The sequence below is a fragment of the Brachypodium distachyon genome, chromosome 5, assembly GCF_000005505.3.
Source record: "Brachypodium distachyon strain Bd21 chromosome 5, Brachypodium_distachyon_v3.0, whole genome shotgun sequence".
Lineage (NCBI taxonomy): Eukaryota > Viridiplantae > Streptophyta > Magnoliopsida > Poales > Poaceae > Brachypodium > Brachypodium distachyon.
This window is the reverse complement of record NC_016135.3, coordinates 16,174,058-16,201,817: the sequence shown is the minus strand read 5'-3', so window position 1 is coordinate 16,201,817 and position 27,760 is coordinate 16,174,058. Positions and strand designations below refer to the sequence as shown.

At 43.4% G+C, this 27,760-nt stretch overlaps 5 protein-coding genes across 6 annotated transcripts; 4 read left to right on the top strand and 1 right to left on the bottom strand.

Annotated features, from left to right (window-relative positions):
• The first annotated feature begins 690 nt into the window (after positions 1-690).
• LOC100826926 (betaine aldehyde dehydrogenase) lies at positions 691-5,659 on the top strand. Its single transcript, XM_003579871.4, has 15 exons — positions 691-999; positions 1,143-1,285; positions 2,170-2,250; positions 2,337-2,485; positions 2,919-3,011; positions 3,082-3,205; positions 3,351-3,416; positions 3,554-3,623; positions 3,808-3,884; positions 3,961-4,074; positions 4,396-4,473; positions 4,546-4,697; positions 4,778-4,838; positions 4,947-5,053; positions 5,267-5,659. Exons 1-15 carry the CDS (start codon positions 885-887, stop codon positions 5,355-5,357), a joined length of 1,521 nt encoding a protein of 506 aa, XP_003579919.1. The 5' UTR covers positions 691-884; the 3' UTR covers positions 5,358-5,659.
• Positions 5,660-7,291: 1,632 nt separating this feature from the next.
• On the top strand, positions 7,292-11,817 carry LOC100824044 (pentatricopeptide repeat-containing protein At4g39952, mitochondrial). Its single transcript, XM_014896062.2, has 3 exons — positions 7,292-10,013; positions 10,129-10,949; positions 11,074-11,817. The coding sequence occupies exon 1, from the start codon at positions 7,292-7,294 to the stop codon at positions 9,611-9,613; it is 2,322 nt and encodes a 773-aa protein (XP_014751548.1). The 3' UTR covers positions 9,614-10,013; positions 10,129-10,949; positions 11,074-11,817.
• A 516-nt stretch (positions 11,818-12,333) lies between these two features.
• On the top strand, positions 12,334-14,852 carry LOC100826612. 2 transcript variants are annotated; one of them, XR_002960970.1, is made up of 4 exons: positions 12,334-12,626; positions 12,744-12,810; positions 13,115-14,430; positions 14,632-14,852. XR_002960970.1 is itself a non-coding variant. In XM_003579870.4 (3 exons), the coding sequence occupies exons 1-3, from the start codon at positions 12,564-12,566 to the stop codon at positions 14,032-14,034; spliced, it is 1,050 nt and encodes a 349-aa protein (XP_003579918.1). In that variant the 5' UTR covers positions 12,334-12,563; the 3' UTR covers positions 14,035-14,852. The 2 variants fall into 2 exon arrangements, 1 of the variants encoding a protein (XP_003579918.1); XM_003579870.4 differs by having other exon boundaries at positions 13,115-14,852.
• Positions 14,853-16,667: 1,815 nt separating this feature from the next.
• LOC100826300 lies at positions 16,668-18,933 on the bottom strand. Its single transcript, XM_003579869.4, has 4 exons — positions 18,658-18,933; positions 17,812-18,136; positions 17,658-17,730; positions 16,668-17,578 (listed from the first exon to the last, which is right to left on the bottom strand). The coding sequence occupies exons 2-4, from the start codon at positions 18,118-18,120 to the stop codon at positions 16,962-16,964; spliced, it is 999 nt and encodes a 332-aa protein (XP_003579917.1). The 5' UTR covers positions 18,121-18,136; positions 18,658-18,933; the 3' UTR covers positions 16,668-16,961.
• A 5,066-nt stretch (positions 18,934-23,999) lies between these two features.
• LOC100825988 (anthranilate synthase beta subunit 1, chloroplastic) lies at positions 24,000-27,300 on the top strand. Its single transcript, XM_003579868.4, has 8 exons — positions 24,000-24,179; positions 24,260-24,435; positions 25,649-25,719; positions 25,823-25,860; positions 25,934-26,044; positions 26,133-26,232; positions 26,701-26,836; positions 26,939-27,300. Exons 1-8 carry the CDS (start codon positions 24,068-24,070, stop codon positions 27,047-27,049), a joined length of 855 nt encoding a protein of 284 aa, XP_003579916.1. The 5' UTR covers positions 24,000-24,067; the 3' UTR covers positions 27,050-27,300.
• Positions 27,301-27,760: the final 460 nt, after the last annotated feature.

The following is a 27,760-nucleotide window of genomic DNA, read 5'->3' as shown; positions in this document are numbered from 1 at the left end:
TGAGAGGAAAGAGAAGAATGTACATGCCACTCAGATAGTAATAGACGGTTTTGACATGCTGATTGAGATTTTAAAAAATAGACGATTGTGATATATGTACACCCTACCTTTTTTTTATCAAAACAGGTAGTGTAATACTCATGTTTCCCGTGAATACATGAATACATTAAGTCATGTCCAAATACATACAAATTTTGACAAAATTGAAACATCTTTTGTTGTAGGGAGGATTTTTTTTTTTCGAGATAATGATGTGGAATGCACACCATGTGACCCTGACAAGAAACTGGGAACAAATTTTAACTGGGACTCGATTTGCTGCGTCATGGAGAACAAAGCCGCAATCCTCGCTGATACGAGCGTGTGTGCATGGTCACGTTGAAACGGCGGATTTTCTGGGCACGAAAATCCTTTGAGCACCGACTGGACGGGGGAATCTTTCCCAGAAGCGCCTTTGAAACGATATGCATGTCGGCACGTGGAGAAGGCAGGTAAAAAGGTGACGGGCCTTGAAGAAAAAACACGAGCAAAGCATACTGGTGGGACTTCCGGGCCGTACACGACGCGCGCGTGCGACAACCTGTTCACGTGGCCGTGGTGGAAGTGGAACGTGGTTAAAATCCATCCCGTATCGTCGTCATCTTCTTCTTTCTCTCTTTTCTTCTTTTCAAAAAATAAATAAATAGAGGCGTCGGGGAAGATGCGACGCGGCCAACGCTTGATCGATTGATTGAGTTGAGATCGCCGGATCAAATCAAGGAGGCGTGCTCGCCCAAAGTCGAAGCAAAACTGCAAAAGCAACAGGAGCCACCGCAGCACAGCACTAGTCCGCCCGCCCCCTCTTTGCTACGGCACTACTACCAGTCCACCACCACAACACCACCATGGCTGCCCGACCGGAGATCCCCCGCCGCGGCCTCTTCATCGGCGGCGGGTGGCGCGAGCCGACCCTGGGCCGCCGCATCCCCGTCATCAACCCGGCCACCGAGGACACCATCGGTTCGTAACTACTTTTGCCATCCCCATCATCCCCCCTCCGTGTCCCTGAAACACGAGATTTTTGGTCACCGGTACTAGTACTAGCAGTAGTACCGTACTGACTTGAGCTTTTTGGTTTGTTGTGCGGTTGGTGATTGGTGAAGGTGACATCCCGGCGGCCACGGCGGAGGACGTCGAGCTCGCCGTCGCGGCGGCGCGGGACGCGTTCTCGCGCGACGGCGGGAGCAGCTGGTCGCGCGCTTCCGGGGCGGCGAGGGCCAAGTATATGAACGCCATCGCCGCTAAGGTGCCGATCTCTTATCTATGGCAAGGCCAGCTTAATCTCTTGGAAGGTTGATGTTACATGTTCTTAAAAAGTAGATTTATACACGGAATTGCGGAGCTAATGCGGTATCATTGTCTGAATGAACGAAGTTGGTTTCTGGGGGCTGAAGGAAAGGGTGCCCTTAATGCCGTGCATCTTCTCCCGAAATATTTGATCAAGTCCAATTACTATCTGTGTTTTATAATAAGCTCTACAATTGTTACACACTATCACTAATAAGAAAATCACTGGACCCGACCCTTAAATTGTTCGATCCTTTATAAAGGCTTTTATTTGATAGTTGCTTTATCAATAACTTGCAAGTATATCCGGAAAGAAAATAGGTTAGCAGTATGCTTAATTCGAAGGTAGAGGGTGCAAACCCTGTAGATGGTTCCACTAAACTTCTCTATCACGTGGTTATTTTCAAAATAGGGATTCCAATTGAGCATCCAGTCATGATGTTGAAGGATGTCACCTTCGTTTTCTCTGAAAACACCGAACCCAAAGATTTAAACTGCGCACATTATACAATACGGAGTACTACACTCTGCATAGTCACGCTGGTCAATCGGCTAGTTGTTGAAAATTATCAGTTTTTTAATAACTTTTTACCATGTGAACTTATTACATTCCTTTAGATCTTAATATTTGACAATAATTTCATATTCACATGAGACATATGTAACATTTACTATATTCATGTTGTTCTGCTGTATTTTAAATGGAAGACTGAAAGTCGAAATTTGTGTTAGCACGAGAGAGTTTCCTATTGTCTCTGCTTTCAATAATTGATGTCCATCTGTCCATTGGTACGCTTGTTATGACCGGCAGTAAATTTCCTGAAATATCGAATTCTGGTGCAGATTAAAGATAAGATATCATTTCTGGCATTGCTGGAGACACTTGATTCCGGAAAGCCCAAGGATGAAGCAATTGCGGACATGGTATTTTATTATTATTCACGTTATAACGTTTCTTGTGCCTGAAGATGCTCAATGTTCCATTTGATGCCTTTTCCATCTTATCTTAGGAGGATGTTGCTGCATGCTTTGAGTACTATGCTGGTCTGGCAGAAGCCTTAGACGCGAAACAACATGCACCAATATCTCTGCCCATGGAAAATTTCAAGTCCTATGTTCTTAAAGAACCCATCGGGGTTGTCGGACTTATCACACCCTGGTATAATCTTGGCTTTCAATCCATGACTACATGCGGATGTTGTACTATCTTTTATGTGTTCACTTGTCCTTTTTTCTTCCTAAGACTGTTTCGAAGCTGTTGTCCTTGAGATTTTGAGGGTGCTGTACTTCATGGTAGACATGTTTTTTTTGTCTTCCAACTTCCATAAGTACTTATGGTTGATCCGTTGATATTTGATGAACAAGCGGAAATTCTAAAATCCTATCATACAGAAGACTGTTGTTTAGTCTTCTACGAGCACATGCTGAACAAATGGGTCATTTCTTTTCTTTTATGGAAAAATTGGTCATTCTATTAAGTATTAAGAATCAAATTAATATAATTCTTTATCGGTTGACTTTTGTACTTGATAACACTGTGTCTCTGAAGTTAGAAATTCTAATTATTTTGACTTTTCCTTGTGTAAATGAAGGAATTATCCTCTATTGATGGCTACTTGGAAGGTTGCACCTGCCCTGGCTGCTGGGTGTACAGCTGTTTTAAAGCCATCTGAGTTGGCTTCTCTGTAAGCCTCGATGCCTTTATGTCCTTTACATGATTATTGTATCACATGACTAAAATCTGTTCAAAAACAGAACTTGTTTAGAACTTGGCGCAATATGTGAAGAAATAGGACTACCTTCAGGAGTCCTGAACATAATTACTGGTATGGGCCCTGATGCGGGTGCTCCAATAGCTTCACATCCCCATGTGGATAAGGTCAGACCTATTCTTCAGATATATATTTTCATATGCTCATGGTCGTACCGAGTTATTATCTTACTGACATAGTATCACATAATCTTATATGAATATCATCAATCCTCAAGCTCATCTTAAAATTATCTTTGGGTCCTGCATGTAGATTGCTTTTACTGGAAGTACCGAAACTGGTAAGAGGATAATGACTGCTGCTGCCCAAATGGTTAAGGTGTGTTCCCTATATCATTCAGTTGCCATAACTTGTGATCTTCTGTGCTTGTGCTAATTTTTGGTTCAAGAATTCCATGAATTTTGATTTGATATTCCCATTATTCTCATTCTGTTGTGCATTATCTTCTTACACAGCCTGTTTCACTGGAGCTGGGTGGCAAAAGTCCTCTTATTATCTTTGATGATGTTGCTGACATTGACAAAGGTATGTTCCTCCCTTGGATGTCACACAATGTTCGTAGTCCATTTACTTCCACTTTAACTCAGAGTCCACAATTCTCTGGGTTATGGAAGAACAAATGTCGATATTACATATTTCGTTGATAAGTAGTTTTAGCTAATTGTGGATTGATGTGTTAATTATTATAGTCTTGCTGAACTTGAAACAGCTGTTGAATGGGCCATGTTTGGCTGTTTTGTGAATGGTGGTCAAGTTTGCAGTGCAACTTCTCGTTTACTTCTCCATGTATGTATGCTCTCCTGGTTGTTTCGGACATTAAGTTATTTTCTATTACATGACATGAATATTCGTACTGTAACAGGAGAAAATTGCAGAACGATTTTTAGACAGACTGGTTGAATGGGCAAAGAATATAAAAATCTCAGATCCACTTGAAGAAGGTTGCAGGCTAGGGTCAGTTGTCAGTGAAGGGCAGGTAACACAAAAATGGAGCCCATTGAACTTAAGTTTGGTTGCAAATATGTACATTTTTGTAGACCTGTTAAGACTCTGGTGTAGAAGTTAAATTTAATCAATAATTGTTCAAAACAGTAGTGATAATTTGCAATGCAATATAACTATTTAGCTTTTGCAATATAACAGTAGTGAAACTAGCTTGTATAGAGTTTCCTTAGAAGTTGTGTGCATGTGGTATTCTATAACTAGTATTGAGATGTCTCTTGAACTGAATGCTGCACCACTATGTAACTCAGTAGTCGGTAAATCTTATTTAAACCACCACTTATTCTTATTTCAGTATGAAAAGATTAAGAAGTTCATCTCAACAGCAAGAAGTGAAGGTGGCACAATTTTGTATGGCGGTGACCGACCTAAGGTAAGCATGGATCATTATGTTACATGTTCTTGTCACCCGTTATTCATCCAAGCTACATTTGTGATTTGGCAGCATCTCAGAAGAGGGTTCTTTATCGAACCTACAATTATAACTGATGTTAGCACATCAATGCAAATTTGGCGAGAGGAAGTCTTTGGACCAGTCATCTGTGTTAAAGTATTTAGGACAGAGAGTGAAGCTGTAGAACTTGCGAATGATACTCAGTGAGTTGCTTGACTTTTGCAAACATGAGAACTTTTTGTAGCTTACATCATTGACATGACTTCTCTACCACTCCGTTCAGCTATGGTTTGGCTGGTGGTGTGATTTCTGATGATCTGGAGAGGTGTGAGCGCATTGCAAAGGTATATTGAACTTGACTTACAATGTACCCCATCGATTTTAAACTTGCAACGAAACCCAAGTATTCATTGATCTGATACATGTGGATCCCGTGAATCCCCCATTTGCAGGTTATTAACTCGGGAATTGTTTGGATAAATTGCTCGCAACCAACTTTGGTTCAAGCTCCATGGGGAGGGAACAAGCGGAGCGGTTTTGGTCGAGAGCTAGGAGAATGGTAAGCTTCCTTTTTGAGATGTTAGCTGTAAACATACACGTGTTAAAAAATGCAAACATGTAATTAGTCATACTTATACACCAAGTGCTAGATTCCACGAACTGCTGCTGGGCTGATGAAGCAATGACTCTGCAATCTATATCCTCTGAATCGTTTGTTGTTGTTAAAGTTACTTGGTATATCCCTCTAAATTTTCTTTGCTGTTGCTTTCAGGGGCCTCGAGAACTACTTGAGCGTGAAGCAAGTCACCAAGTACTGCTCAGATGAGAAATACGGATGGTATCTGTCTCCATCTAAGCTGTAGATGACTAAGATGAACCACTCATGTCAGGAGAATGGAGCCATCAAATTCTGAAAACGAGATACATCAGTGAGCACGGACTGAATCTTCTGTACATTGCTCTCATAATAAGCCATTACATGGCGAACGTGCTTACGAATTACGATAGTGTGCCATCAAGCCTGTGACAGATGTATTTGCCAAAATATTGCTGAAGTGCTAGGACGTTAGGGCAAAGTCCAGCAGTTTCCCTAAAATGTCTTCCTATATATATATATATATATCTCAAAATAGGTGATTCCCCTAAAAAATTTCTCCTCTAAAAATTGTTCAACTCTAGCAGTTTCCCTAAAAGATCTTCCCTATTCTATTTGAAATCCAACGCTAGTTTTTAAACGACCGGATTTCTAATGGCTAGTTTTTTTTATCTATATATACATGATTGGCTTGCTCTCATATCTTTCACAATCTTGCTTCTGCCCCCTTTTCCCCTAAAAATTATTCAATTCCAGCAGTTCCCCTAAAAGATCTTTCCTATTCTATTTGAAAACCAACGCTAGTTTTTAAACGACCGGATTTCTAATGGCTAGTTTTTTTTATCTATATATACATGATTGGCTTGCTCTCATATCTCTCACAATCTTGCTTCTGTCTCCTTTTCCCCTAAAAATTGTTCAACTCCAGCAGTTTCCCTAAAAGATCTCCCCTATTCTATTTGAAACTCAGTGCTAGTTTTAAAACGACCGGATTTCTAATGGCTAGTTTTTTTTATCTATATATACATGATTGGCTTGCTCTCATATCTCTAACAATCTTGCTTCTGCCTCCTTTTCTATTTCGTTTTCACCGCTCTTGCATCTTTCCACAACAAAATGAGTCACCGCCGAAGCTTGGCATGGCAATTTTGCAAAGATTCCTCCTGAGGATCTCATGATGGTTGCGGTCATAGCTGAGGAAGAACATGCGGGGTTGGATGCTCCGCGCCATCGAGGTTCACTTTCAGGACGTCATTCTCATAATGTAGTGTATGAGATCTCTAATATGTTTTTAAATCATGGTGGGGTGTAAGCGGTGCCTGTATTGTTTTCTACGTAATGCAATGTTTCTCTTGTAATGCACACAAAATTGCAACAATTTAATCTATTTCTTCCCCTCTCCTTCTGTTTATCATCTCTTTCTCCCTCTCCACCTATTTCTTATCTCTTTCTCCTCTCCCTCTCTACTTCCTCTCCTTTCTTCCCCACCGAGCAGCCCGCGCATCTTCCTCTCTCTCTTCCCCACCGAGCAGCCCACATTGCTGGCCGCCGCATCTGGCCGCTGCCGCCCCCCCATGCTGGCCGCCGCCCCTCGTGTCTGGCTTCGGCTGGCTTGTGGCGGGAGAAAGGAGAAGGAGGGCCGGGACGTGGTGCCAGGCTCGTTTTGGCGGGAGGGATTGCTCCTCACGCGGATAGGGGAGGCCTCGGTCTCCCCGATTTGTAGGGGAGAAGGAGGGCTGGATCGGGGACACGGATATTTTGGGGAGGCTATCGGGATCTGGTGGACATCGTTTTTTGGGTTTTCTCCCCTAAAATTGGTATCAGGGATGCTATCGGGGAGCTGCTGGACTTGCTCTTATATTAGTACGTTACTTTCAGTGGGTCTTTCCATTTTCTTTGAGCGTTACCTGCGAATGTGGATGCATCTGACGAGTTCAGCAAGCTGCTACGTGATCATTTGCGAATACGTTGATCTGCTATAAACTCTAGGTCATATCACGTGTTACGGAGTACAAGTCTTTTATAAAAAAATCCGTGAAAATTAGTTTTGAGAAAATTTACATGAAAAAAAATGCAAATAGAAGCGGTGTGCTGCTGCCCATGGACACCAAATTTCAGTTATACTTGGAAACTTGTGCCTGTGTTTCATTCGACACGCGCAATTTCCAGAACAACCTGTTTGAAAACAAACGACAAGCCTCCATGCCGCCTTCTCGTCCTCCTCCAATCCCCAGCACTCTCGGCCTCCTCTACCGATTCCTAGCCTCGCCGTCGCCCCCGCCGCTGATCGCGCTCCTCCGCCTGCACGCCCTAGCATCAACCTCCGGCCTTTCCTCTCGCCCCGACTTCGCCGCCAAGCTCGTCTCTGCCTACTCCTCCTCCGGCCTCCCCGGCTTCGCCACCCTCGCCTTCTCCGCCTCCCCCTGCCCCGACACCTTCCTCTGGAACTCCCTCCTCCGCTCCCACCACTGCGCCTCCGACTTTGATTCCGCGCTCTCCGCCCATCGCCGCATGCGCGCGTCTGGCGCGCGGCCCTCCCGGTTCACCGCGCCCCTTGCCGCCTCCGCGGCCGCCGAGCTCGCTGCCCTTCCGGTCGGCACCTCCGTGCACAGCTACTCCGTCAAGTTCGGCCTCCTGGCCGGCGATGGTTCCGTCGCGGTCTCGTCGTCTTTGGTGTACATGTATGCCAGGTGCGGCAGCCTTGGCGACGCTGTCAAGCTGTTCGACGAAATGGTCGAGAGGGACGTGGTCGCATGGACAGCCGTGGTCTCGGGGTGCGTGCGGAATGGGGAATGTGGGAAGGGGATATGCTACTTGGTGCAGATGATTAGGCTCGCAGGTGATAGCGGGGCGAGGCCGAACTCACGGACAATGGAGAGTGGGTTGGAGGCCTGCGGAGTGCTAGGGGAGCTATCTGCCGGGAGATGCTTGCATGGGTATGCGGTGAAGGAAGGGATTAGAGATTGTGCATTGGTGGTTTCTGCGCTTTTCTCAATGTACTCAAAGTGTGACATGACTGAGGATGCATGCATTTTATTCCCAGAGTTGACAGAGAAAGATGTGGTTAGCTGGACTGGCTTAATTGGAGCCTATTGCAGGAGAGGGCTTGCCAGGGAGGCCGTGGAGTTGTTCCAGGAGATGGAGCAGTCTGGTCTACAGCCAGATGAGGTGCTTGTTAGCTGTGTACTTTCAGGGCTGGGAAGCAGTGCTAATGTAAATAGAGGGAAGGCATTTCATGCAGTTATAATAAGGAGAAACTTTGGAGATAGTGTGTTGATTGCCAATTCTTTGATCTCAATGTATGGAAAATTTGAATTGGTGGATGTTGCAGGCACAGTTTTTGGAATGTTGCATCAACGAGATGATGAATCATGGAGTTTGATGGTTGCAGGATACTGCAAAGCTGGACTTGATGTCAAATGTTTGGAGTTGTACCGACAAATGCAGTGCAGAGATCATGATGAATTTTTGTGTGACATCACCAGCTTAGTTTCTGCAATCTCTTCTTGTTCACGGCTAGGGAGACTACGATTAGGCCAATCAGTTCATTGTTATTCAATCAAGTGCTTGCTTGATGAAAATTCAATTACAAATTCGTTAATTGGGATGTATGGAAGATGTGGGAATTTTGAACTCGCATGCAAAATATTTGCTGTGGCCAAATTGAGGAGGGATGTTGTCACCTGGAATGCACTAATATCCAGCTATTCTCACGTGGGACGTTCAAATGATGCCTTATCACTATATGGTCAGATGCTCACTGAAGATGTCAAACCCAACTCCTCAACCTTGATTACTGTCATTTCGGCTTGTGCGAATTTGGCTGCACTGGAACATGGAGAATTGCTACATTCTTATGTGAAAAATATGGGGTTGGAATCTGATGTATCTATTAGTACAGCACTTGTTGACATGTATACTAAATGTGGGCAACTTGGAACTGCAAGAGGGATTTTTGATTCTATGCTCCAACGGGATGTTGTTACATGGAATGTGATGATATCAGGCTATGGGATGCATGGCGAAGCAAATCAGGCATTGAAACTATTTAGTGAGATGGAGGCAGGAAGCATTAAGCCTAACAGTCTCACTTTTCTTGCCATTCTGTCTGCTTGTTGCCATGCAGGACTTGTTGACGAGGGCAGGAAGCTTTTCATCCGTATGGGGGGATACCGCCTTGAACCTAACCTGAAGCATTATGCATGCATGGTAGATCTCTTAGGAAAATCTGGGCTTCTTCAAGAAGCAGAAGATCTGGTTTTGGCTATGCCAATAAAACCTGATGGTGGGGTATGGGGAACTTTGCTTAGTGCCTGCAAAGTGCATGACAACTTTGAGATGGGATTAAGAGTTGCAAAGAAGGCATTTTCTTCTGACCCAAGAAATGATGGATACTATATTTTAATGTCGAATTCATATGGCAGTGCTGAAAAATGGGATGAGATAGAGAAACTGAGAGACACGATGAAGAATTATGGAGTGGAAAAGGGTGTAGGCTGGAGTGCTGTTGATGTTTGGGGATGAGTTAACAATTATGCATAAGGCTGCAGCTCGGCCTGTAGAATGGTAATGTAACCAATTGACTACTCGTACTATGTGTGTAATGAGACAAAATTGATCTTGCAAAACAGAGAGTTATAGTCATGTAGCTGGATCAGAAGATCAGCTGATCATTGACAGCATTGGCTCATTACTGAAGGTAACTGTTGAGGGAGTGGTGGTGGTGGGTGCGGTGTTGGACTGCTACCTCGTAAAAAAAAGTGTCTAGCCCAGTGTCAGAGAAAGAGAAGGCTGACATATGGATCAAAATCGAAGGGTCACAGAACCAGGCCAATAGAACAGCCAGAGAGGTGTTCTGTTGTTCTCCTACAAAAAGTGTCCTAGATGCATCATTAGGTGGCAGGTCTACTACTTATACTTCCTGGTGAGTGATTAATGGTAAATTCAGTCCATGTTCGTCATGTTTCTTCATGTGTAGAGTTTACTTTTGTCGAACCATTTTTTGCTAGGAATAACGCTGATCAGTGTTCTTTTTCTAGCTAACCTTGAGGTCTACCACATAAATAAGAAGCAAAGTGTCTTGAGCGGATTACATGTGTATGTGTAAGTGCTTTTGAGCATGAATTTCTTTATGCACTGCATATGCATTTTTGTGAGGTAAAAATTTGCATGTCTGTACCAATGCATTTGTCAGCCTCTGCAAATTGTGTCCACATGTCACAATTGCTGCAGTTCTTCTTCACCATGGTACTTAACAAAAATGACTGTAACCTTCATGTTAAAATTTTGTTTGAAGATATAACAGCTTCCTTCAATGTAATTTTGTATACCTGAGTTTTTTCTTGCGATATCTCTTGGGAATAAGGAGGAAGATATACAGGTCAAGCCTCGGATCAAATACTGATATTTTGTGTTTGTTTGAAATTCCTTGACCTTACAGCGCATTAAGCAAATTGATGCTTTCGTATTAGTTTGGAGTGATGCCTGTAAGTTTCCGAGGATTATGAATTTGTATTAGTTTACATCAAGTTTTAAAAGAAAGTAACACTGCTTGTGGAGAATGCCTCTCACTGATCCATTCTCTCTGCATGACTTCAGTCTTCATATGAAAGAAGAGGAAAGTGTTGTTGGTTCACCCTGCCCTTGGAGGATGGCAGGTTCGTAAAAGGGTTTTGATGGTTCAGACAAGGTGGATCCCGTGCTTACTGAATACTGATATGCTTGCATCATAGCACTGATTCAGACTGGCTGGATCCAACAGTCACGAGATCTTTGTCCATGTTTAGTTTTCTGCCCCCAACCATTAATTGCAAAAGCATTTCACATATGCGAAGATGTATGTCCCACAGCACATGACATGGTAACTCACTATCCCATTTTATCTGGCATATTTGCCTAGGAAACTAAACATTCTTTCATCATCTCTTTCTTCTGTTATTCCACTTTCAACATCGTATATCCTGAACGAATTGTTCTGTGCGCAGGTTACACACAGCCCTGATGCAGTGGAGTGAAGAAATTTACAGGTTCAGCAAATCCAGTATCCCCTTTTCCTTGGTTTTGCGAGACATTGTCCATGAATCCGCGATGCGCTCTTTCTTTCTAGTGCTAATGCAAACATCGTCCTTGAGTCCTTAAAATGGCCATTCAGGGTAAATGTTTATTTGATGACCTTAAGATGGACCACAAGGAGGGTTAGTTAATGTTCAGTTACATTTAAATGCGAAGTGACACAGAGTAATAGCGGATTGCAGGTTTGATTTCTTCTTCGCTTCGTCCTGCTAGATGAACTTGGGTATGGTATTCGTCTGCTGCTCATCTCGCCCCAACTTTTTTTTGTTAAAATGTTAGTATGGGGAAGCACAGAAACTGCCATGTGGAAGGACGTGCTAGATACCTCGTACCAGAACAATGATGTACGGTTGGATTGGTCTGGTTGCCGTACCTGATCTCCACATGCTTTTAGTGCCGTGTTGATGCAGAGCTAGCTGTTTCATGGCTTTCATCTTTACTTCGGGACTTCTGCACCGATTCTTTTTTCGATGCATTTGCAGGGGGCAAGGGAAAGGAAATTTTGAACATGGTGATATACAACGCCAGTATGTTGTAAGATAGGGTCTGGCCGTCTGGGACACTGCATTAATATTTTTTTTGGATGAATCCCTACATTTTTCTCTGTTACGTAAGAGAATCCAATTTGCCTTACAAAGCAATTGTTACTTGTACTAGATTTGGCTTCATGTAGGTCATCGATGCCAAACTTCTGTTACAACGCATTTCTCATCGAGCTGTTGTTCGACAAACTCAAATAAGCTAGAGCCAAGCATCCAGCATGCCCTAGAACCTTCCAGTTCTGCAGTTTACCAAGCCCTTCTAAAAATATCCTTTTCCTGGTTGTAGGCTTGTAGCAGAAGCCCGGGCATCTTGAAACTGATGGACTCAAATATTCGGACGGTCGCAATCGAAGCGAACGTGGTACTGCTACACCAGAGATAGAACGCACTCCCAGCACAACGCTCGTCTCCGCAGAAAGAGAAAACTAAAAAAAAAGCATACTCCCGTTCCGTTCCGTTCCGCTTTAGCCCCACCACGTCGGCACCCAACCGTATCAACCTGACGGCCGAGATCTCTCCTCCCGTGCGCCGACCCCAGCTCCCAACCGTCCCTACCCCGAGGGCAGGATCGTCATTCTCGTCGCCACCTGCGACCTGTCCGGCCCGGGATTTAATAATAAACGCAAAGCGAGAAGAAACGGAAACGCCAAAAGCTCCGAAAAGATTTTGCTTCCTCCCCAATAACTCCGCCCTCGCTCGTGCGCTGTGTTATCTATCGCCCCCCCGTCCCACGCATCCACCCATCCCCCGCTTCGCACCGCCGCCTCCTCTCTCCTCCTCGCCGCTTTTTAGGGTTTTTCACGAACGCTCCTGCGCACGCCGCCGAGGAGGCAAACTGGTACTGCGTGGTCTTCGCCTAGATGGGATACGACGACGCCCACTCGCACGCATCGGCCGCCGCGCGCGATGCCAAGAAGAAGAGGGTAAGAGTTTGGGATTTCGTTTCGCCGGGTTCTGATCTGCGATTTTTGATTTGGGGGTTGGGGGTCCGGAATCTGTCGCGGCGGTGATCTGATCTGAGGGGTTTTTGTGTTCCGCAGGGGAAATCGTCGGCGAAGCTGAAGCAGTGCAAGCTCGACGCGCGCCGCGAGCAGTGGCTGTCGCAAGGTCTGATCTCGTGTTCCTGGTCTGATATAATTTTTTTTTACCTGTTGTTTTTCGGTGTTCCTCATCGGGGTTTGGTGGGGATTGGGTGGTGCGTATGCGGAAGTTGGGATCCTGGCACGGTGGATCGTAGTTCGTCCCATCTTTTGGGTGGCCGGTTGATGAGGTAGAGTACCTATGTGGAACTGCTTAGAAAAGCGGATGATCTTGTTCTATACTGCGTTTGGGGTTGATCTAGGTGTTGACTTGGTGTTTTAATTAAAATTGTGTTCACATTCTGATCCTTTTGCGTTTTGGATTGGTCTAGTCAAGGATGGGAAGGAGACCAAGGCTGCCGCTTCGCCAGCAGGCGGAGGATCGAATGCTGGGTCTCCAATCCTAGCTTCGCCACACCCTCCACTTCCCCGTCGGCGTGTGGATACAAGGTCAAGAGGTGGCGCTCCGGAGGAGGCTGGTGCTACCGTGCAAGAAGTAGGCAGCAGCGACCTTGACTCCCCCATGCACAGTCCTGGCTCGGACAACTCCAGGGGTGGTGGCTGCACTCAGAGGAACCGCTGCTCCAGCAATGGTGGTGGTCCCAGCCTCAGCAGTGTCAGCAGTCTATGGTCTAGTTCCAGAAGTGTGAGTGACGCTGAGGATGACGACACAGGCAGTGGCCCTGAGGAGGAGAATGGGGTGTTAGATGATTGGGAAGCTGTTGCTGATGCACTTTCGGTCGATGATAACAGTCATCGCCACCAGTGTTCAGGTGCCATAGTGGTCCCAGCAGCCACAAGTGACTCCACGCCTTCTGCTAATGCAGCAAAAAGAAAAGATCCGATTTGTAGCAACACAAGAGCTTGGACACCTGATGATATGTTCCGTCCACAGAGCCTGCCCAGTATCTCAAAGCAGGCAAGCTTCCCAGCAAACATCGGCAACTGCTGGGTGGGGATGGGTGCAGCACAGCAGAGCGTCCTCTCTTTGCCATTGTCTTGTCCAATATGCTATGAGGATCTTGATCCGACGGACTCAAGCTTCCTCCCCTGCCCTTGTGGGTTTCACCTGTGCCTCTTCTGCCACAAGAGGATACTTGAGGCTGATGAACGCTGCCCAGGGTGCAGGAAGCAATACAATGCAGTGCCTGCAGGAGGAGTCAAAGCACCAGCAGTTGGAATCGGACGAGAGATGGCAAATGGAGTGCCATTGCGTCTATCCCGTTCTTGTAGCATGGGTCCAAGATACTAGTCTGTGTGATGGTTATAATAGCTCTATGCCGTAGTTCTGTTCCTTTGGATGTTACTGCCCTGCCGGATATGCTAGTTTTGTTGCGTATCGTCTGCTTTTGGTATAAAGAAATGTGAATATTGGAATAGATGCTGAATCCATATAGAGCCTCTGGAAACTTGGTATCTTTTTTTTTCTTTGGACTGTTTGCATTGTATCTGATGCATATGTTGCTGGTGAGGACCTTTTGTTGTTTGCAGTTCTTGAGATCATATATAATAGCTATATACGGTGACTGTTATTTTCTTATCAACTACATCATGACTAGTTAACTCGTGTTTGCTTGATGTTTAAACTGGAGGTCGAGCTCTTGCACTTTTCACTTGTGTGATACAATCTTGTGACTGCTCTTCTAAGGTAACTGAACGATCTCCTACATTAAACTCTTCTATGTTCTATCTAACCTTTGAAAGTCTACATACAGTGTTGATGTTTGACCTACAAGTATACTTAGCTGACCAAATGCAATCTGTGTCTTAGTAGCACTCCTGTAGTCCTGTCTCCTTTCATCATCAATATTTTGGTTTTTCATATATGTTCACTATATGATCTTTTCAGGTTCTGTTTCATCAATAGTCTGCGAGAGTGGTCTTTCTTGACAAGGAAATGATTTTCTGTTGTAGTGGTAGTATGTGTGGCGTGCTGTCTTTCTACCTGGTTCCCTGATTTTAGTTTAAACTTCATACTAGTATGTTTTAAGTCAGCCTGACAAGTCTGATGTAAATAATGTAAACTGAAATATGACTTAGCATTAAACTTAATACGGTGTTGGTTACAAACTTACACGATGTTCACTTGTCACATTGGATCTTACAATAAAAGCCATGTCATGTCATACTATTCTAGTCATGTCTTGACTTGTCTAAAATTTCTTTGAATGCACGGGAGGTTTGGGTTTCTCTGGCATGGTTATTGAGTATCAACTTTGTTCCCAATGTTTATCAAAATGGTCCGTGAACTAAATTAGTAACTATATTTGAGAAAGACTTTATGTTGAGCATATGATAACCCATATGCTATTGAATTGGATAGTTTAAAAATCCTTGGATTTCTGAGTATGCCCTGCCCTAGCAAGTACAATTTTGAAGCATCATAGAAAGCAGTTTTGTCTAGAGGTTGATATTTGTGGTGCTGAGATATGAACTAACTCTGACCTAGCCTATTATTTGGTGAGGATTGTCTAAAGCTTCAAGCTTGGGACTACAATGTCCCAGAAAACTTTGCTCCTGTTGTTGCGCATGGCACATTACCAAAAATCTAGCATGGGCTCTGCTTGGGTTACTCGTCGAAGGTACATTACCATGGGAGTATGGGACCTGTCATGGATGTGAGCTCCATTACCTGTTGAACCATTGAATTTTGATATTTTGTACTATCTTGTGTCTTGCAACGTCTTCAGGAATTGAGCTGGTTAGACAATCTGCATTCCTGATTGTAGAATAACTAAGCTTTTGTTAGAATGTTTGTTGTGGGAGTTGCCTTGCACTTTGTAGCCTCCTGATATGTTACAAGGCTTTTGTAGATTGCATTAAGTTCATGGAATGCGTATGCCGCACTTCTCAAGGTAACACTTTATAAGGAGGATTCTGCACATGAAAACATGGAATGATGCTTGCCGAAATCTCAGCTCCTACAATTTTGTTAATATACACTATTAGTTTGCGCACATGCTTGAACTCTTACAGAACGCTGAAATATTTTCATGTTGTGTGACTGATATTTGCCTAGTTGCAAGAGCATTTGGAAGCGTGCGCCTCCGAATCACCATTCTGATATTTTGGTAACATATCTACGGCAACTGGCGGAGTTCTTTTGCTGCCCTGTGCGCCACGCTCTTGATTCCGATCGTTCGTTTTCTGTTATGATCGCAGCTGCAGTAGCTGACTGTTGAAACTGAGCGTGCTTGTCACTGGTTACTGAATCAAGGGCAGAACTGCTTGACTCCCTTGTTTGGGAATATTGCTGCTTTGCACCATCTGAATTCACTCGACTAAAGTTCCATATAATGCTTACGGCTAGACGATTGTTGCACGTATGTAAGGGCATCTCCGACAAGGTGAGTCAGTCGTTACTAAAATATAACATGACAGTTTTTTGATGATGTGGATGAAAAAAGAAGAGCAAAGAGAAAGAGATGGTTTCTCCCCAGAGAAACTGGTACTACACGAAAACCAATGTCTAAGTAACCACTAAATCATCATTGAAGAATGAGTTGTTACTTAGCATCATGTTTTGATGGGACCAACCATAATAAACAATAGATATCTTTTGAGTCTTAGTAACAATGTGAAGAAACAAACAATAGATATCTTTTGAGTCTTAGTAACAATGTGAAGAAACCAATTGTTGGAGAGGTTGTTACTATCTTTGAGTTTTGTTATTCTTTCTCATCTAAGTATCCGCCTTAGTAATGACTTGTTGAAAATGCCCTAAGTGCTGTGAAAGTTGTGAAAAGCAAGGCCGTATAGGTGTTGTGAAAGTTGTGAAAAGCAAGGCCGTATAGGTGTTGTGAAAGTTGTGAAAAGCGAGGCAATAATTTCATAAATATCAATGAAGGCTGCATGATGTTTTACAACAAATCAATGCGGATCAAGTTGTTCTCGCCACAATTCAAAGGGCAGTCTAAAGTGAAACCATTTATCTTTTGGGCACAAAGTGGTTAGTCAAAGCAATGACGCCAGAGAAGATCAAACAGTAAACATCAACACGCTATATGCCGCTACTGATCACGACTGAGAAACATTTGTAGACCTTGGCCTTGGAACCTAGAATCAATAGTTCACTCTGAACTAAGACAAATGTTGCTACAACCTACACAGAACTGCAGGGGACTAATTCTTTTTACATTCATCTGGAGACAAAACTAAACCTTGATGTATGAGATCTGATTAATAGAGTAACCTGTTGACTTCCCTCTTCAACCACAGAGCGCGAAGCCTGGGCTCATAGGAGAGGAAGATCTCGCGGTTCGACGCATCCTTGAAAACATCAGCAGCTAGAATCCTGATCTGATCAGAGACGTCAGTTATAGCATGTAGAGCCTTGATACACCTTGAAATAGAGAATTGTTCCCCATCCTTTTTGGTTTGCTCCTTTGTCCGAGCTTGTTTCATTCTGAAGTCTAGATAAGCCTCCATGGTTTGTTGGATGTCAGGGGCCTTGCGCTTCTTGCGCTTGTCCTTTTGTGGTTCAATGCAGGAACTCGAATGCGCGGGTTCGTCAACTCTTTGTGGCTTTGGAGCCGAACCAGGCTGTTGTCTTTCCAAGATCTCCTCGGTGTGATTTTGCAGGAGATCAAGATCATCCAGACCTTGCGGTCCTAGTTCCAGAGTTCTTTGAAATGTACTGATATTGTTCTCTTCCTCATCAATACTTCCAATAACCAATCCACATGGTCTTCCAGACAAGCTTGGAAGTGTGTTGATGTTGCCTTCCTCATCAACATTTCCAAGAACATGCTGAGGTACGCTGGAAGTTAAATTGCGATCCCCTTCAGGAATATCCCCTGTCATGATAGCAGATTGGTTAAGCTGTGTTTCCCTCCAACAATGCTTCTGGACCAACTAGACAGGGAAGAAATTTACTTTCAAATAATAGTTCCAGCGACTGAAGCAATGGAAAACTCTTGCTTTGGTACTTCCTTGCCTTGGGTGCTTCCTACAAAAGATAAATGAACAATTAAAATTCACTCAGCTTCATAAATAACTACTACTACTATAGTAGGAGTTAATATCTCACATCGATTATCTCATCCCAGATTTCATCTGTTGTTCTAATCATAGATGCATTTTGGTCCCATGAAACACCATCACGCTGGAGAATGGATTTTATCAATTTATAGTCTTTCTTCAGTTGGGTCTCATGTTCCTGAATTTGAACTTTACTAAATCCTGCATCTGGGTGCCTATCATTGAAGTCCTTCACAATTTTCCTCCATCCCTCACTTTTCCATCCATTTGGAGTCCGGTAGTGTGAAACATTGTTCTCATGCAGTATATCAACAAGCCCTTTTTCATACTTCATCACCCACCTTGCTCTGTTTGCCATTTAACCTTGGGGCAAGCTACAAAGCATCCAGAATATTGCTCAGATGACGCAGTAAACCACCGAGAAATCAAGTAGAAACTAATCACTAGTGTAGTGATTTGTGAGCTGAACAGTAGGTTAACATAAAGAAAACTGAATAGGCATACAGTACTTAAACAATAACTCAAAATGTCAAAGCAGAAAGAGAAAGTATATGTTCTTTGCCAAAATAGTATTGGCTTCAGAGACAGGAATATGAGATCTCAGCAACATACATAGTCATAGACTTCTTGCTAGTTGCTACCGCTGCTACTATCCACAGACGACGAGCAACCAAAACAGGGTGGAAAACAAACTGCTGGAGTACTTTGTCATGGTTCAATTTCACGGTAACAGCCACCAAAATACATGCGGATGCACCCGCACCTTGGGTAATCCTATCGGCGGAATGCGGTCTACTGAATCGATCTTGAAGAAGAAGATCTAGTCGGTTCGATCGTTCACAGGAAAGAAATTACCGGAGAAAAAACGAACAGCGATCCAGCTAGGGTTTCTTACAGAGGAATCGCGTCGGGCGGAGCTTTACTGTAGGTCGATCCAGTAAAAGGGAGGGCAACGCCTGCCAGGAAGGAAGAGCTCGTCGCTTGGCAAGCGCGCTTCGGTGGAGGTCTACGGCGGGTTTGGCGACGAGGGCAGAAGGGGCGGCGTCGTCGCTCGGGAAGAGGATATTTTTCCCCTTCCTCGATAGACTAGCTGAGTCTGGTCACTCTGGTGGGGTTCCGTGGGGCTGGGAACGGAAAATGTTTGGTTCAGCATGTGCGATCTATTGTTTGGGTATCTGGGTTGGGTTGAGGGAAAGGTGTCTCCTATCGCCTAAAACTATGGATACCGGGATCAGGCCGGGTACTCCGGGCTCTGCTGCGACCGTTTAGGACAAAAATGGAAGGAGAAGGTTTGTTTGGTTTAACCCCAAGTCCCCCACTTGCCGTGCCAAATATTTTGCTAGCCAAAATTTTGGTGAATGTTTTCTTTGTCCTTGAGTTGGTCAAAGTTGGCAAAAAAAAAAAAAAACTAGGATCCGTAAGGACACATTTGGTTTGCCAAAAAAATTAGGCACCATCCAAATAACACCAAAATTTGGCCAAAATATTGGTAAGGTAGGACTTGTTTGATTTTTGTCCCAGCCCACCACGCTAAAACTTGGCCCACCCAGGATTTGACAGAGGCCGCGCGTGGGCACAAAAATGAGGGTGATTTTTTGCGGGCGCCGCGTTGGTGAGCCAATTTGCCGACACTGGACCAAACAGCAGCCCGTGGGGTCTTGGACGCACCAAAGTTGGCTTGGTGTGCGCAGGTACAAAACCAAACAGCCCCGTAGACTTTGGTGATCATCCAAACACATCCAACTCTCTTCTCTCCCGGGAGAAGGCTACGAATGAGAAAATATCCTGTGCTCCTATCCCTTAGTGTGCTACCGTGCTCCCAACGCACGGTTGCACCCCTAAAAAGTTTTCAAAAAATTTGAAATAAATTGAGTAGGTTCATGTCACAAAGTTTTCTTGCTTTGTCTAGCATGTCACAAAGTTCCAAATCCAAATTCATTATATGCATAGAGGAACAAAGAAGACAAATTCAAATGTGAATAGGTCGGAAAAAGACAAAAACGCAAAAGACAAAATTTCTGACACTATTCATGTTTGCATTTATCTTTTTTGTTTTTCTCTGTGTATAATGAATTTGGAGTTGAAACTTTGTGATATGGTAGACACATATATTAACCCACTCAATTTATTTCGAAATTTTTAAGAACTTTTTAGGGGTGCTGTCGTGCGTTGGGAGCACTGTAGCACCCTAAGATCTGGGAGCACTGATATCTTCTCGGCTACGAATCACCCCGCAGTTGTTTCTGTTGGCATCTTCGAATCCATTGACATTGAGCATTTCCCGCAAAAAAAGACAGGCATCATCACTATCATCTTCATTATAATCAGCAACACTTACACCACCGCTATCTCATCTTTTGTGTTGTCGTGCGATCCATGAGTTTAAGGCCAGTGATGGTTTCTCGGTGACAATTTGCATGATGTTTTATCTATATTCACTTATTGATGAATTACCATCTTCTAGATCGGATTGTGTTAGCACAATATATACCTCACCATGTTATGTTTTTGAGGATAATATGAAGAATGCCTGTTAATCGGTTTTTATATATCTTGAAACAAAATCGTGTTTGTTTTACTCTTCTGTTGTAGTAATTCTCTAATGGTGAGACTGCACATCACTTCACCAATCAAGGGTTAGATCATACAATTATTAGTGGTATTTGCATTGAACTATCTTTGGGCCAGTGGTTTATAAAAAAAGAATCCACAGCTAGTAATTAGGTGTAAGCTGTCTAAAATTGTGACAGATCACCCTAGGGGTCCCACCAGTTAAAACGCGTTGAGACAGGGATCAACGTTATTTACATCGACATGCCTGTTGACCGATGCTTCATGAAAAGTTCTAAAAAATTGATATTCCATAGTAGATTAATTTTAAAGACAACACTTTGACCAATTATTCGCTAATTGCAATTATTTTGTTTTACGAAAAAGAGGTCGTAGTACCTTGGTTCATTGGTTGTAGAACGAAACGCTGCATATGGTGGTTTTTGTGTAATTTAATGACATTACACCTAGCGGCTGACTTATTATGGTTGGTGGAAGAAATCTTGAGAAGAATGAATTTTGGGCACCTTATTATGGCTGACTCTTGCAACAAAGCAAGAAACCGAGAAATTTCCATCGGGCGCCTTCAAACAAACGTGACACACAGACACAGGTGAAACAGGCGATCTCGGGTCGTCATAATTTGAAACAATCTTTGTCTGTGCTCGTGCATCAGCAACTGAGCAAAGCAAAGAAAAACAACTAAGAGGCATTCGAAGAGCTTTCGTCCGCGGCTCTGTAACATTCAGGGCGAGATCGTTTTCTCCGGCTATCCAAATCGCCAGTGTACGTTACTTGTTACTCCCGGCCGTCTCGGGGTCCCAATCAGCTTGATGTAGCCGCATTTGCCTAGGACCGGGTAAAAGTGCAGCCCGACATATTGGTATTAATTACTACCTCCCTTTCATAATTCTTGTCTCAAATTTACTAAAAAATGGATGTATCTATTCCTAAAAAACGTTTAGATACATATAATATTTCGACAAGAATTATGAAACGGAGCGAGTACTTCCAACCAAGTAAGACATTGGTCGCCGTCGCCGTAAAATGCTTTTGCGTTCAACTGAGCCATGACCTCTCCGTTTCAGAACTTTGCGTTTGCATGGATGCGCTGTAGCTGGTGGCTCATCGTCAGTGATTATTGGGCAGTGAACATGAAAGATACAGTGACTGTTTTTGTGCGAGTGTGCGACTGAGACATCCGATTTCTTTTGTAACGAGACTTCGATGGACTCATTATAATTTCTGGCGAGTAGTGTGGGGGTGGGGGGCAAGAGATTTTCCGGCCCCACATGTAACTCAAGCGATTATAAAACGGAGCACACGCACAACGCGTTGCTACGTTTTGATCGTGGCATCTATCTTCCCCGTAGGTAGGAATAAATGCTATTATTACCTTTCTACGGCTGGGCCGGCCCTGATGTGGAGATAAATCCATTTTTATCGTGTTTTTTGCTTAGCAGCTGCATGCACATATACTGAGCTCGGCACCGCCGGCTGGTGATCGATGAAACAGCTGATCAATCCGCTCGCTCGCCGTGAAAAATAAAAAATTGAAGCCAAAACACCGATCTACCTGGACCGGGAATTTCCAAAAATTGGACGACAAGACACGACGGAGCCAGCCGTAGCCCGTAGCCGCCTCCCCACCTACTTCCCCCTTGCACGGTGGAGGAGCAAGACCGGCGTCTCCCATCCCGATGGAGACCTCTGAGACCTGCAGCTTCTGTTTACTGGTCGCTGGTCGCTAGGAAGCCGGCACCAGTGGGGGGAATCCTTTTGATTCCAGCGCGCGCGGCTACGAGGGTTCTTCCAAGAGGTTCACGAGAAACGGCTTTTCCTCGTGGCGGAGTGGCTAAAATACAGGCGCCGGGCACGAGTGAGCGTCTGACCACGTTTACCAGGCTACCACACGACTTTTTGAACGGGCGAAATGTTCCGTGCTGGATCTCGTAGTACGTTTTGGCTTTTTTTGTTCCGTTGTCATGTTCTAAGCAAGCCCTTTTCTTTTTCGGATGAACCGATTTCGCCGATGCGTCAATCAGGACGATGGGTGGGATAAAATCCTCTAGATTTCATAGAGAAATTCAGTGCAGCGGTACCATTTTGTATGTTTATCCTAGATTCCTAGGCGAAAACCAGTGGAGGAGCGTCGGTGAAACAAAATGAGTAGTCATTCAAGACCTGGAATTGAGAACTGGAATGTGGGATGTATGTATTCACACGTGGAGTTGGGAACTGGAATCGAACATCTTTCAATTCCAGCGTTTGGGTGGTTACAGAATTTGCCTGTAGAATTCACTCTCAATACCAAACGGTATAGGGGAGATGTCCCACTTCGTAAGCCAATTTGGAGCCACCTCGCTCCGTATTGGGGAGAATTCGATCTCAATCCCACAAGTGACTTATCGGTTCAGCCTCCTCCTAAATCGTAAAAGAGAAAAGAAACAGAAAGAAGAAGCGGGAGGAAGGCGAGAGGTCACTTGTCTTTTCCATCGGCTATCGTAGCAAAGATTAAACTTTGTGCCGATTGGGCAAACGGGTAGTCGGTATTTGGCATGGTCATACTATCTCTTAATTAATGAATCGAGACAAATATTTGTCTTAAATTTGAGTGAAAAAATAATTGGGCAGAATTTATCCACCGTCATTCAACTTAATTATGTGGTTGACACACTTTGGTACCCAAATTCGATAATGGCCGTCCAACTCGCTAAATGTGGTAATAAGTATGGTGTTGTTCGTAAGGCTGCTTTTTCGGGAGGTATCTTCTTCGACTACAAAAAACACGTGATGCGTGAACACAGAAGCGCTTGCATGGGGTGTTTTGGAACATATTAATGCAATATGCATTGTCACATATCTCTTTCATGCAAATTGGTTAGTTCCATATTAGGAACCATAATCAGTCTTACTTATTTCCAAAGCAAACTGAAACTTTTGAATTTTAAGACATGGCTACAACAAAAAAAAGAAAACGCAATAGTTCCATCGTCTGCCACTTTCCTTTCTTACGGAACAATGATTTGGATAACTATTCGTAAAAATAGCATTGAAATCAATGCCTATCATATATGATGCTTAAATACTGCTACCTTCTTTCCGGTATACATGGCCTACGCGTATCTCTAGATTGCTAATTCGATCAATATAATATAAATCTTATATCGCAAAGTTATATCATTAGGAAATAGAACATTTGAAATTTATAATGATATAACTGGTGTGATATAAAATCATGTTATCCCTGTATACGGAAAAAGAGGTAATACTATTACCGTGGACAACACAACTGCTCAACGAGTTTGCCTTAGTATTTCAGTAGAAAAGGTTTATTGATGTGCTCCCTCCATCTCAAAATAAGTGACTTGAATTTGTATAACTAAGCAAACATCATTGTTACACCGATGAAAAATATATTTTAGAGGTATAAACCTGAACTACAATTTGGTGGAACTTGCTGGCAAGGACCCATACAATCCTTCACATGTCTTGTCAACCCATATATGATGGTCTTCCGTCTTCAATTCAAACAGCCAAGTGTTTTATACTACATGCTAGTGTTTTTAAACAAAAAAACAGTTCATTTATGCAAATGCAAAAAATAAGCGGGGTAGGTAGAAATTTCGTCCAAACCCAACCCAAAATCTTCCCTGGCTTCTATATAACCCCAGGCAGCACCTCACTCTTCTTCCCCGTTACTTCCGACAAAACAAAACCCGCAAGCCGCCCGCCTCCTCCTCGCCGTCGCCGGTATGGCCTGCTCCCAACTCGCCGCCGCCTCTTCACCGGCGGCCACCGCCTCCGCGTTGCGTTCCCGGGCGACATCCCCCACGGTTTCCTTCGCGCGCATCCCGGCGACCCTCCGTACGAATCGCTCTTTCTGGTTTTACCATCCCCTTCCCTATCGAGCGCATCTTAGATCGATTGGACCTTTCCCCTCGCAGGTCCTGGGAGCGGTGGATTGGTCATCAGTAGCAGGAGGGCGGCGGCGTCGGTGGTCGTGGCCGCCGGACCGGCTGCGGCGGCGCCGGTGTCTGACCTGGACGGACGCCCGGCCACGGTGAAGCGGCCCATCATCGTCATTGATAACTACGACAGCTTTACCTACAACTTGTGCCAGGTATACGGTTTCACATGTTATTTGTGGGCTTCTCCCTCTCGAATTGCTGGTGAGATGATGTCTGTGTGCGATATTTTATCACCGTAGAGGATTGCTGACGACCTGTTTACTGGCCGACCGCTGAGAGCCTGAGATTGTCTTGCAGTGTTTCATAGATTCTTTTTCCTCCCATTTTTCTTGTACGGTATTCTGTTTATGGAGCGTCCATTGCACGTTCAACCGAGATTTTCTTAGTTTCCTTAGATCCTGATAGGATAGCCCTGCTCTAATCTTTTATTTTTCAATCTCAAGTCTAAGATGATTGACTGTAAAATCCACCCTCTTTCTTGGGAATTCCAAATTACCTTCCTAAGATGCAATGTTTTTTAAGGATTCAGATTTATATGTGAGCTGTCCGATCGACTTTGAGATTTGCGCAACTGCAATTTCTCATCTGACTTTGCCGTGTCGGACCCAAAAGAATTTATCTTGATTTCTGAACCTTTTGGTGTTTGTTCATAATGTTCTTTAAGAAAAGAAGTGCTCTCATAGTGATTGAAGTAATTTCTATTTTCTGCTACTATGAATTCCTGATAACACGTCATCTTAAAAATCACATGGCAGGAACAATGACCAGGCTGTTGTTTCTCTCTTGAGAAGCAACATGCTTGTCAATTTGTGAACTTCTTTTTGCCAGTTGCCTGTTTTTTGTTCGATTTCTTATTTCTTTGTTTGTTTGTGGATTAGTTGTAAGAAAATTCCTTCTAACACAGAATGGCACACATCTGGGTGTGTGTTTCAGAAAACAAATCCTGATAAACTTGATGGTAGACTAAGATTAGTTCTTTGGTTGTGTTTGTACTAAAATCAAATGATGGAGTAAGTGCCTGCAAAGATGCATTTTCCGTATTCCATGATCATATGATAACATATAAGAACCTTCTTAAGTTTGGCAGTTGGCAATATGAATCTGCTAAATATGCTGTGAATTTGCTTACCTGTTCTCTGAAGTCTTCAAAAGTAATGGTAACTTACTGACAAACAAAGTAGCAAGGAATCATATGAAATCTATCCTAAAAACAACGAAATTTCCATTTCAAAAGGCACCCTTTCTCTGAAGCAATTAAATGTTGAAGACTAGCCCCCATTGATTATCAAAAAACTTGCCGCAGTTTATTTCAATATGACATGCTATGGGTAAACATGTCTTGCTGACATTGAGTTTTTGATGCAGTATATGGGGGAGCTTGGATTAAATTTTGAGGTGTACCGTAATGACGAACTTACCGTGGAGGATGTAAAGAGGTATACTTCTCTGAGCAAATGTACTATTTTGATGTAGTTCCTTTCCAAAAAGGGCTGTATTAAATTATTACTTTGCTGACGATGTTGTTTTTATCTACTGTAGGATGAACCCAAGAGGAATACTTATTTCTCCAGGACCTGGTAGGTATCTCTTATCGAACCTTGTATCAGTACAAGTTTCCGAGCATAACAATTATATTATTATTTTCTGTAGGTGAACCACAAGATTCAGGTATATCATTGCAGACTGTTCTGGAACTCGGGCCAACCATCCCGATTTTTGGAGTTTGCATGGGTCTGCAGTGCATGGGAGAGGCTTTTGGAGGTTAGATTTCTTTATCATTACGGAGACAAGGTTTCCCATCACCTCTGCTTTTGTCATACTGAAAGTATGCATGTATTTGAATATACAGGGAAGATTGTCCGCGTTCCTTCTGGTGTGATGCATGGAAAAAGCTCCCCAGTTTACTATGACGAAGAATTAGGAAAGGCCATATTTGATGGATTGGCAAAGTATGATTTCTCAACCTTTTAGTCAACCATGCATCATTTTGGTTTCATGCAACTGATACTGATGTTGCAAACAATTACTGCGCACATCTCGTGATTACTTTTTTTTATACTCCCTCCGATCCATATTAATTGTCTCAAATTTGCCCAAATATGGATGTATCTATGCCTAACAGGCGTCTAGATACATGTAATATTTTCGATAATTAATATGGATCGGAGGGAGTACATAGGAAGCTGCTGGGCTCTGTTCACCTCTTTAAAGCATTTAATTTTTATGAGGAATTCTGTAACACGTGCCATGAAATTGCTAAGTCAAACAATCATATTTGAGAGCTTGTACTTTTTCCTTACTTGAGATGTCAAAAATTATGGTTTTGTTTATAATATTCAGTTGTTGATACAATTCACTTTGTCGCACTTCTCCATAGTGGGCTTTTGATTTGACATAATCATCGCTTCCTTGAACAGCCCTTTTACTGCTGCAAGATACCATAGTTTGGTCATTGAGAAGGAAAGCTTTCCACATGACGCCCTGGAAATCACGGCATGGACTGAAGATGGACTTGTCATGGCTGCTCGCCACAAGAAGTACAAGCATATCCAGGTATTTCTCAACTCCTCTATATGTTAAATTAGGCACAGGTTATACCTGAGGTGTTTAAAGGGAGTTCTTGCGGATGCTAATTGCAAAAGGTAACTATTTCAGGGGGTTCAATTCCACCCAGAGAGTATCATCACCCCTGAAGGCAAGAGAATCATCCAAAACTTCGCTAGATATGTGGAAGAGTTTGAGAAGGAGAGCTCCAAGGGTAACTAGAAAATATTTTGAGAAGCAAAGCACAAAGGGGAACTAGAGGTTATTGGTGACATATCAGGCAGGCAAGCCGATTCAGAAAAGGAATAAGCTAAAAGAGCATAGGCTGCTATTTGTTTGGTTCATTGTAATATATCATTGTAGATCTAGATCTCAAATAAACTTCAGATCAACATTGTGCATCGTGGTGCTCTTCTGTTAAATAATGAGTGGAAATTGAGCCTGTTTTAACAAAAAAATTACTGGTTTTCTGACCTTCTGGCCGTTGGGCTTGAGCAACAGGTTTGGGCCTGGTTTTCTTGACTGGTTTTCTGGCCTTCAGGAGGTTTACTATTTGTTGTTTTAAAGCTATTAAGCTTCACCGTGAACTCCCACGGGCCACGGCTGCTTGTCCCAGCAGCATGTTTGGGCAGCGTCCGGGAGAGGGATCCAGGTCCGTCCGTACCATATCACATTGCTAATCCCAGTCCCAATTTCTGCCAGTCACTACGAACAAAAGGAACACAACAAATGAATGTACTCGCTCCGTCCAACAAAAAATGTTTCAAGTTTGTCAAAATTTGCATGTATCTAAACATGAATTAGTGTATAGATGCATTCAAATTTAATCAAAATTGAGACATCTTTTGTTGGACAGAGGAATATCATTTTTAGGAGAGCACAGCACTGTTACGTGACCAAGTCATTTGTCTTGAATTTGGTTCTGACAATACA

Coding starts and splice junctions, on each gene's coding strand:
- LOC100826926 (XM_003579871.4), top strand. CDS start 885: ATGGCTGCCCGACCGGAGATCCCCCGCCGCGGCCTCTTCATCGGCGGC. Junction 4,474..4,545: donor ATGGCGGTGACCGACCTAAG/GTAAGCATGGAT, acceptor GTGATTTGGCAG/CATCTCAGAAGAGGGTTCTT. Junction 5,054..5,266: donor GGTCGAGAGCTAGGAGAATG/GTAAGCTTCCTT, acceptor TGTTGCTTTCAG/GGGCCTCGAGAACTACTTGA.
- LOC100824044 (XM_014896062.2), top strand. CDS start 7,292: ATGCCGCCTTCTCGTCCTCCTCCAATCCCCAGCACTCTCGGCCTCCTC.
- LOC100826612 (XM_003579870.4), top strand. CDS start 12,564: ATGGGATACGACGACGCCCACTCGCACGCATCGGCCGCCGCGCGCGAT. Junction 12,627..12,743: donor GCGATGCCAAGAAGAAGAGG/GTAAGAGTTTGG, acceptor TGTGTTCCGCAG/GGGAAATCGTCGGCGAAGCT. Junction 12,811..13,114: donor CGAGCAGTGGCTGTCGCAAG/GTCTGATCTCGT, acceptor GGATTGGTCTAG/TCAAGGATGGGAAGGAGACC.
- LOC100826300 (XM_003579869.4), bottom strand. CDS start 18,120: ATGGCAAACAGAGCAAGGTGGGTGATGAAGTATGAAAAAGGGCTTGTT. Junction 17,731..17,811: donor TCTGGGATGAGATAATCGAT/GTGAGATATTAA, acceptor TATCTTTTGTAG/GAAGCACCCAAGGCAAGGAA. Junction 17,579..17,657: donor GCTGGAACTATTATTTGAAA/GTAAATTTCTTC, acceptor CTATCATGACAG/GGGATATTCCTGAAGGGGAT.
- LOC100825988 (XM_003579868.4), top strand. CDS start 24,068: ATGGCCTGCTCCCAACTCGCCGCCGCCTCTTCACCGGCGGCCACCGCC. Junction 24,180..24,259: donor GCGCATCCCGGCGACCCTCC/GTACGAATCGCT, acceptor TTCCCCTCGCAG/GTCCTGGGAGCGGTGGATTG. Junction 26,837..26,938: donor AGAAGTACAAGCATATCCAG/GTATTTCTCAAC, acceptor TAACTATTTCAG/GGGGTTCAATTCCACCCAGA.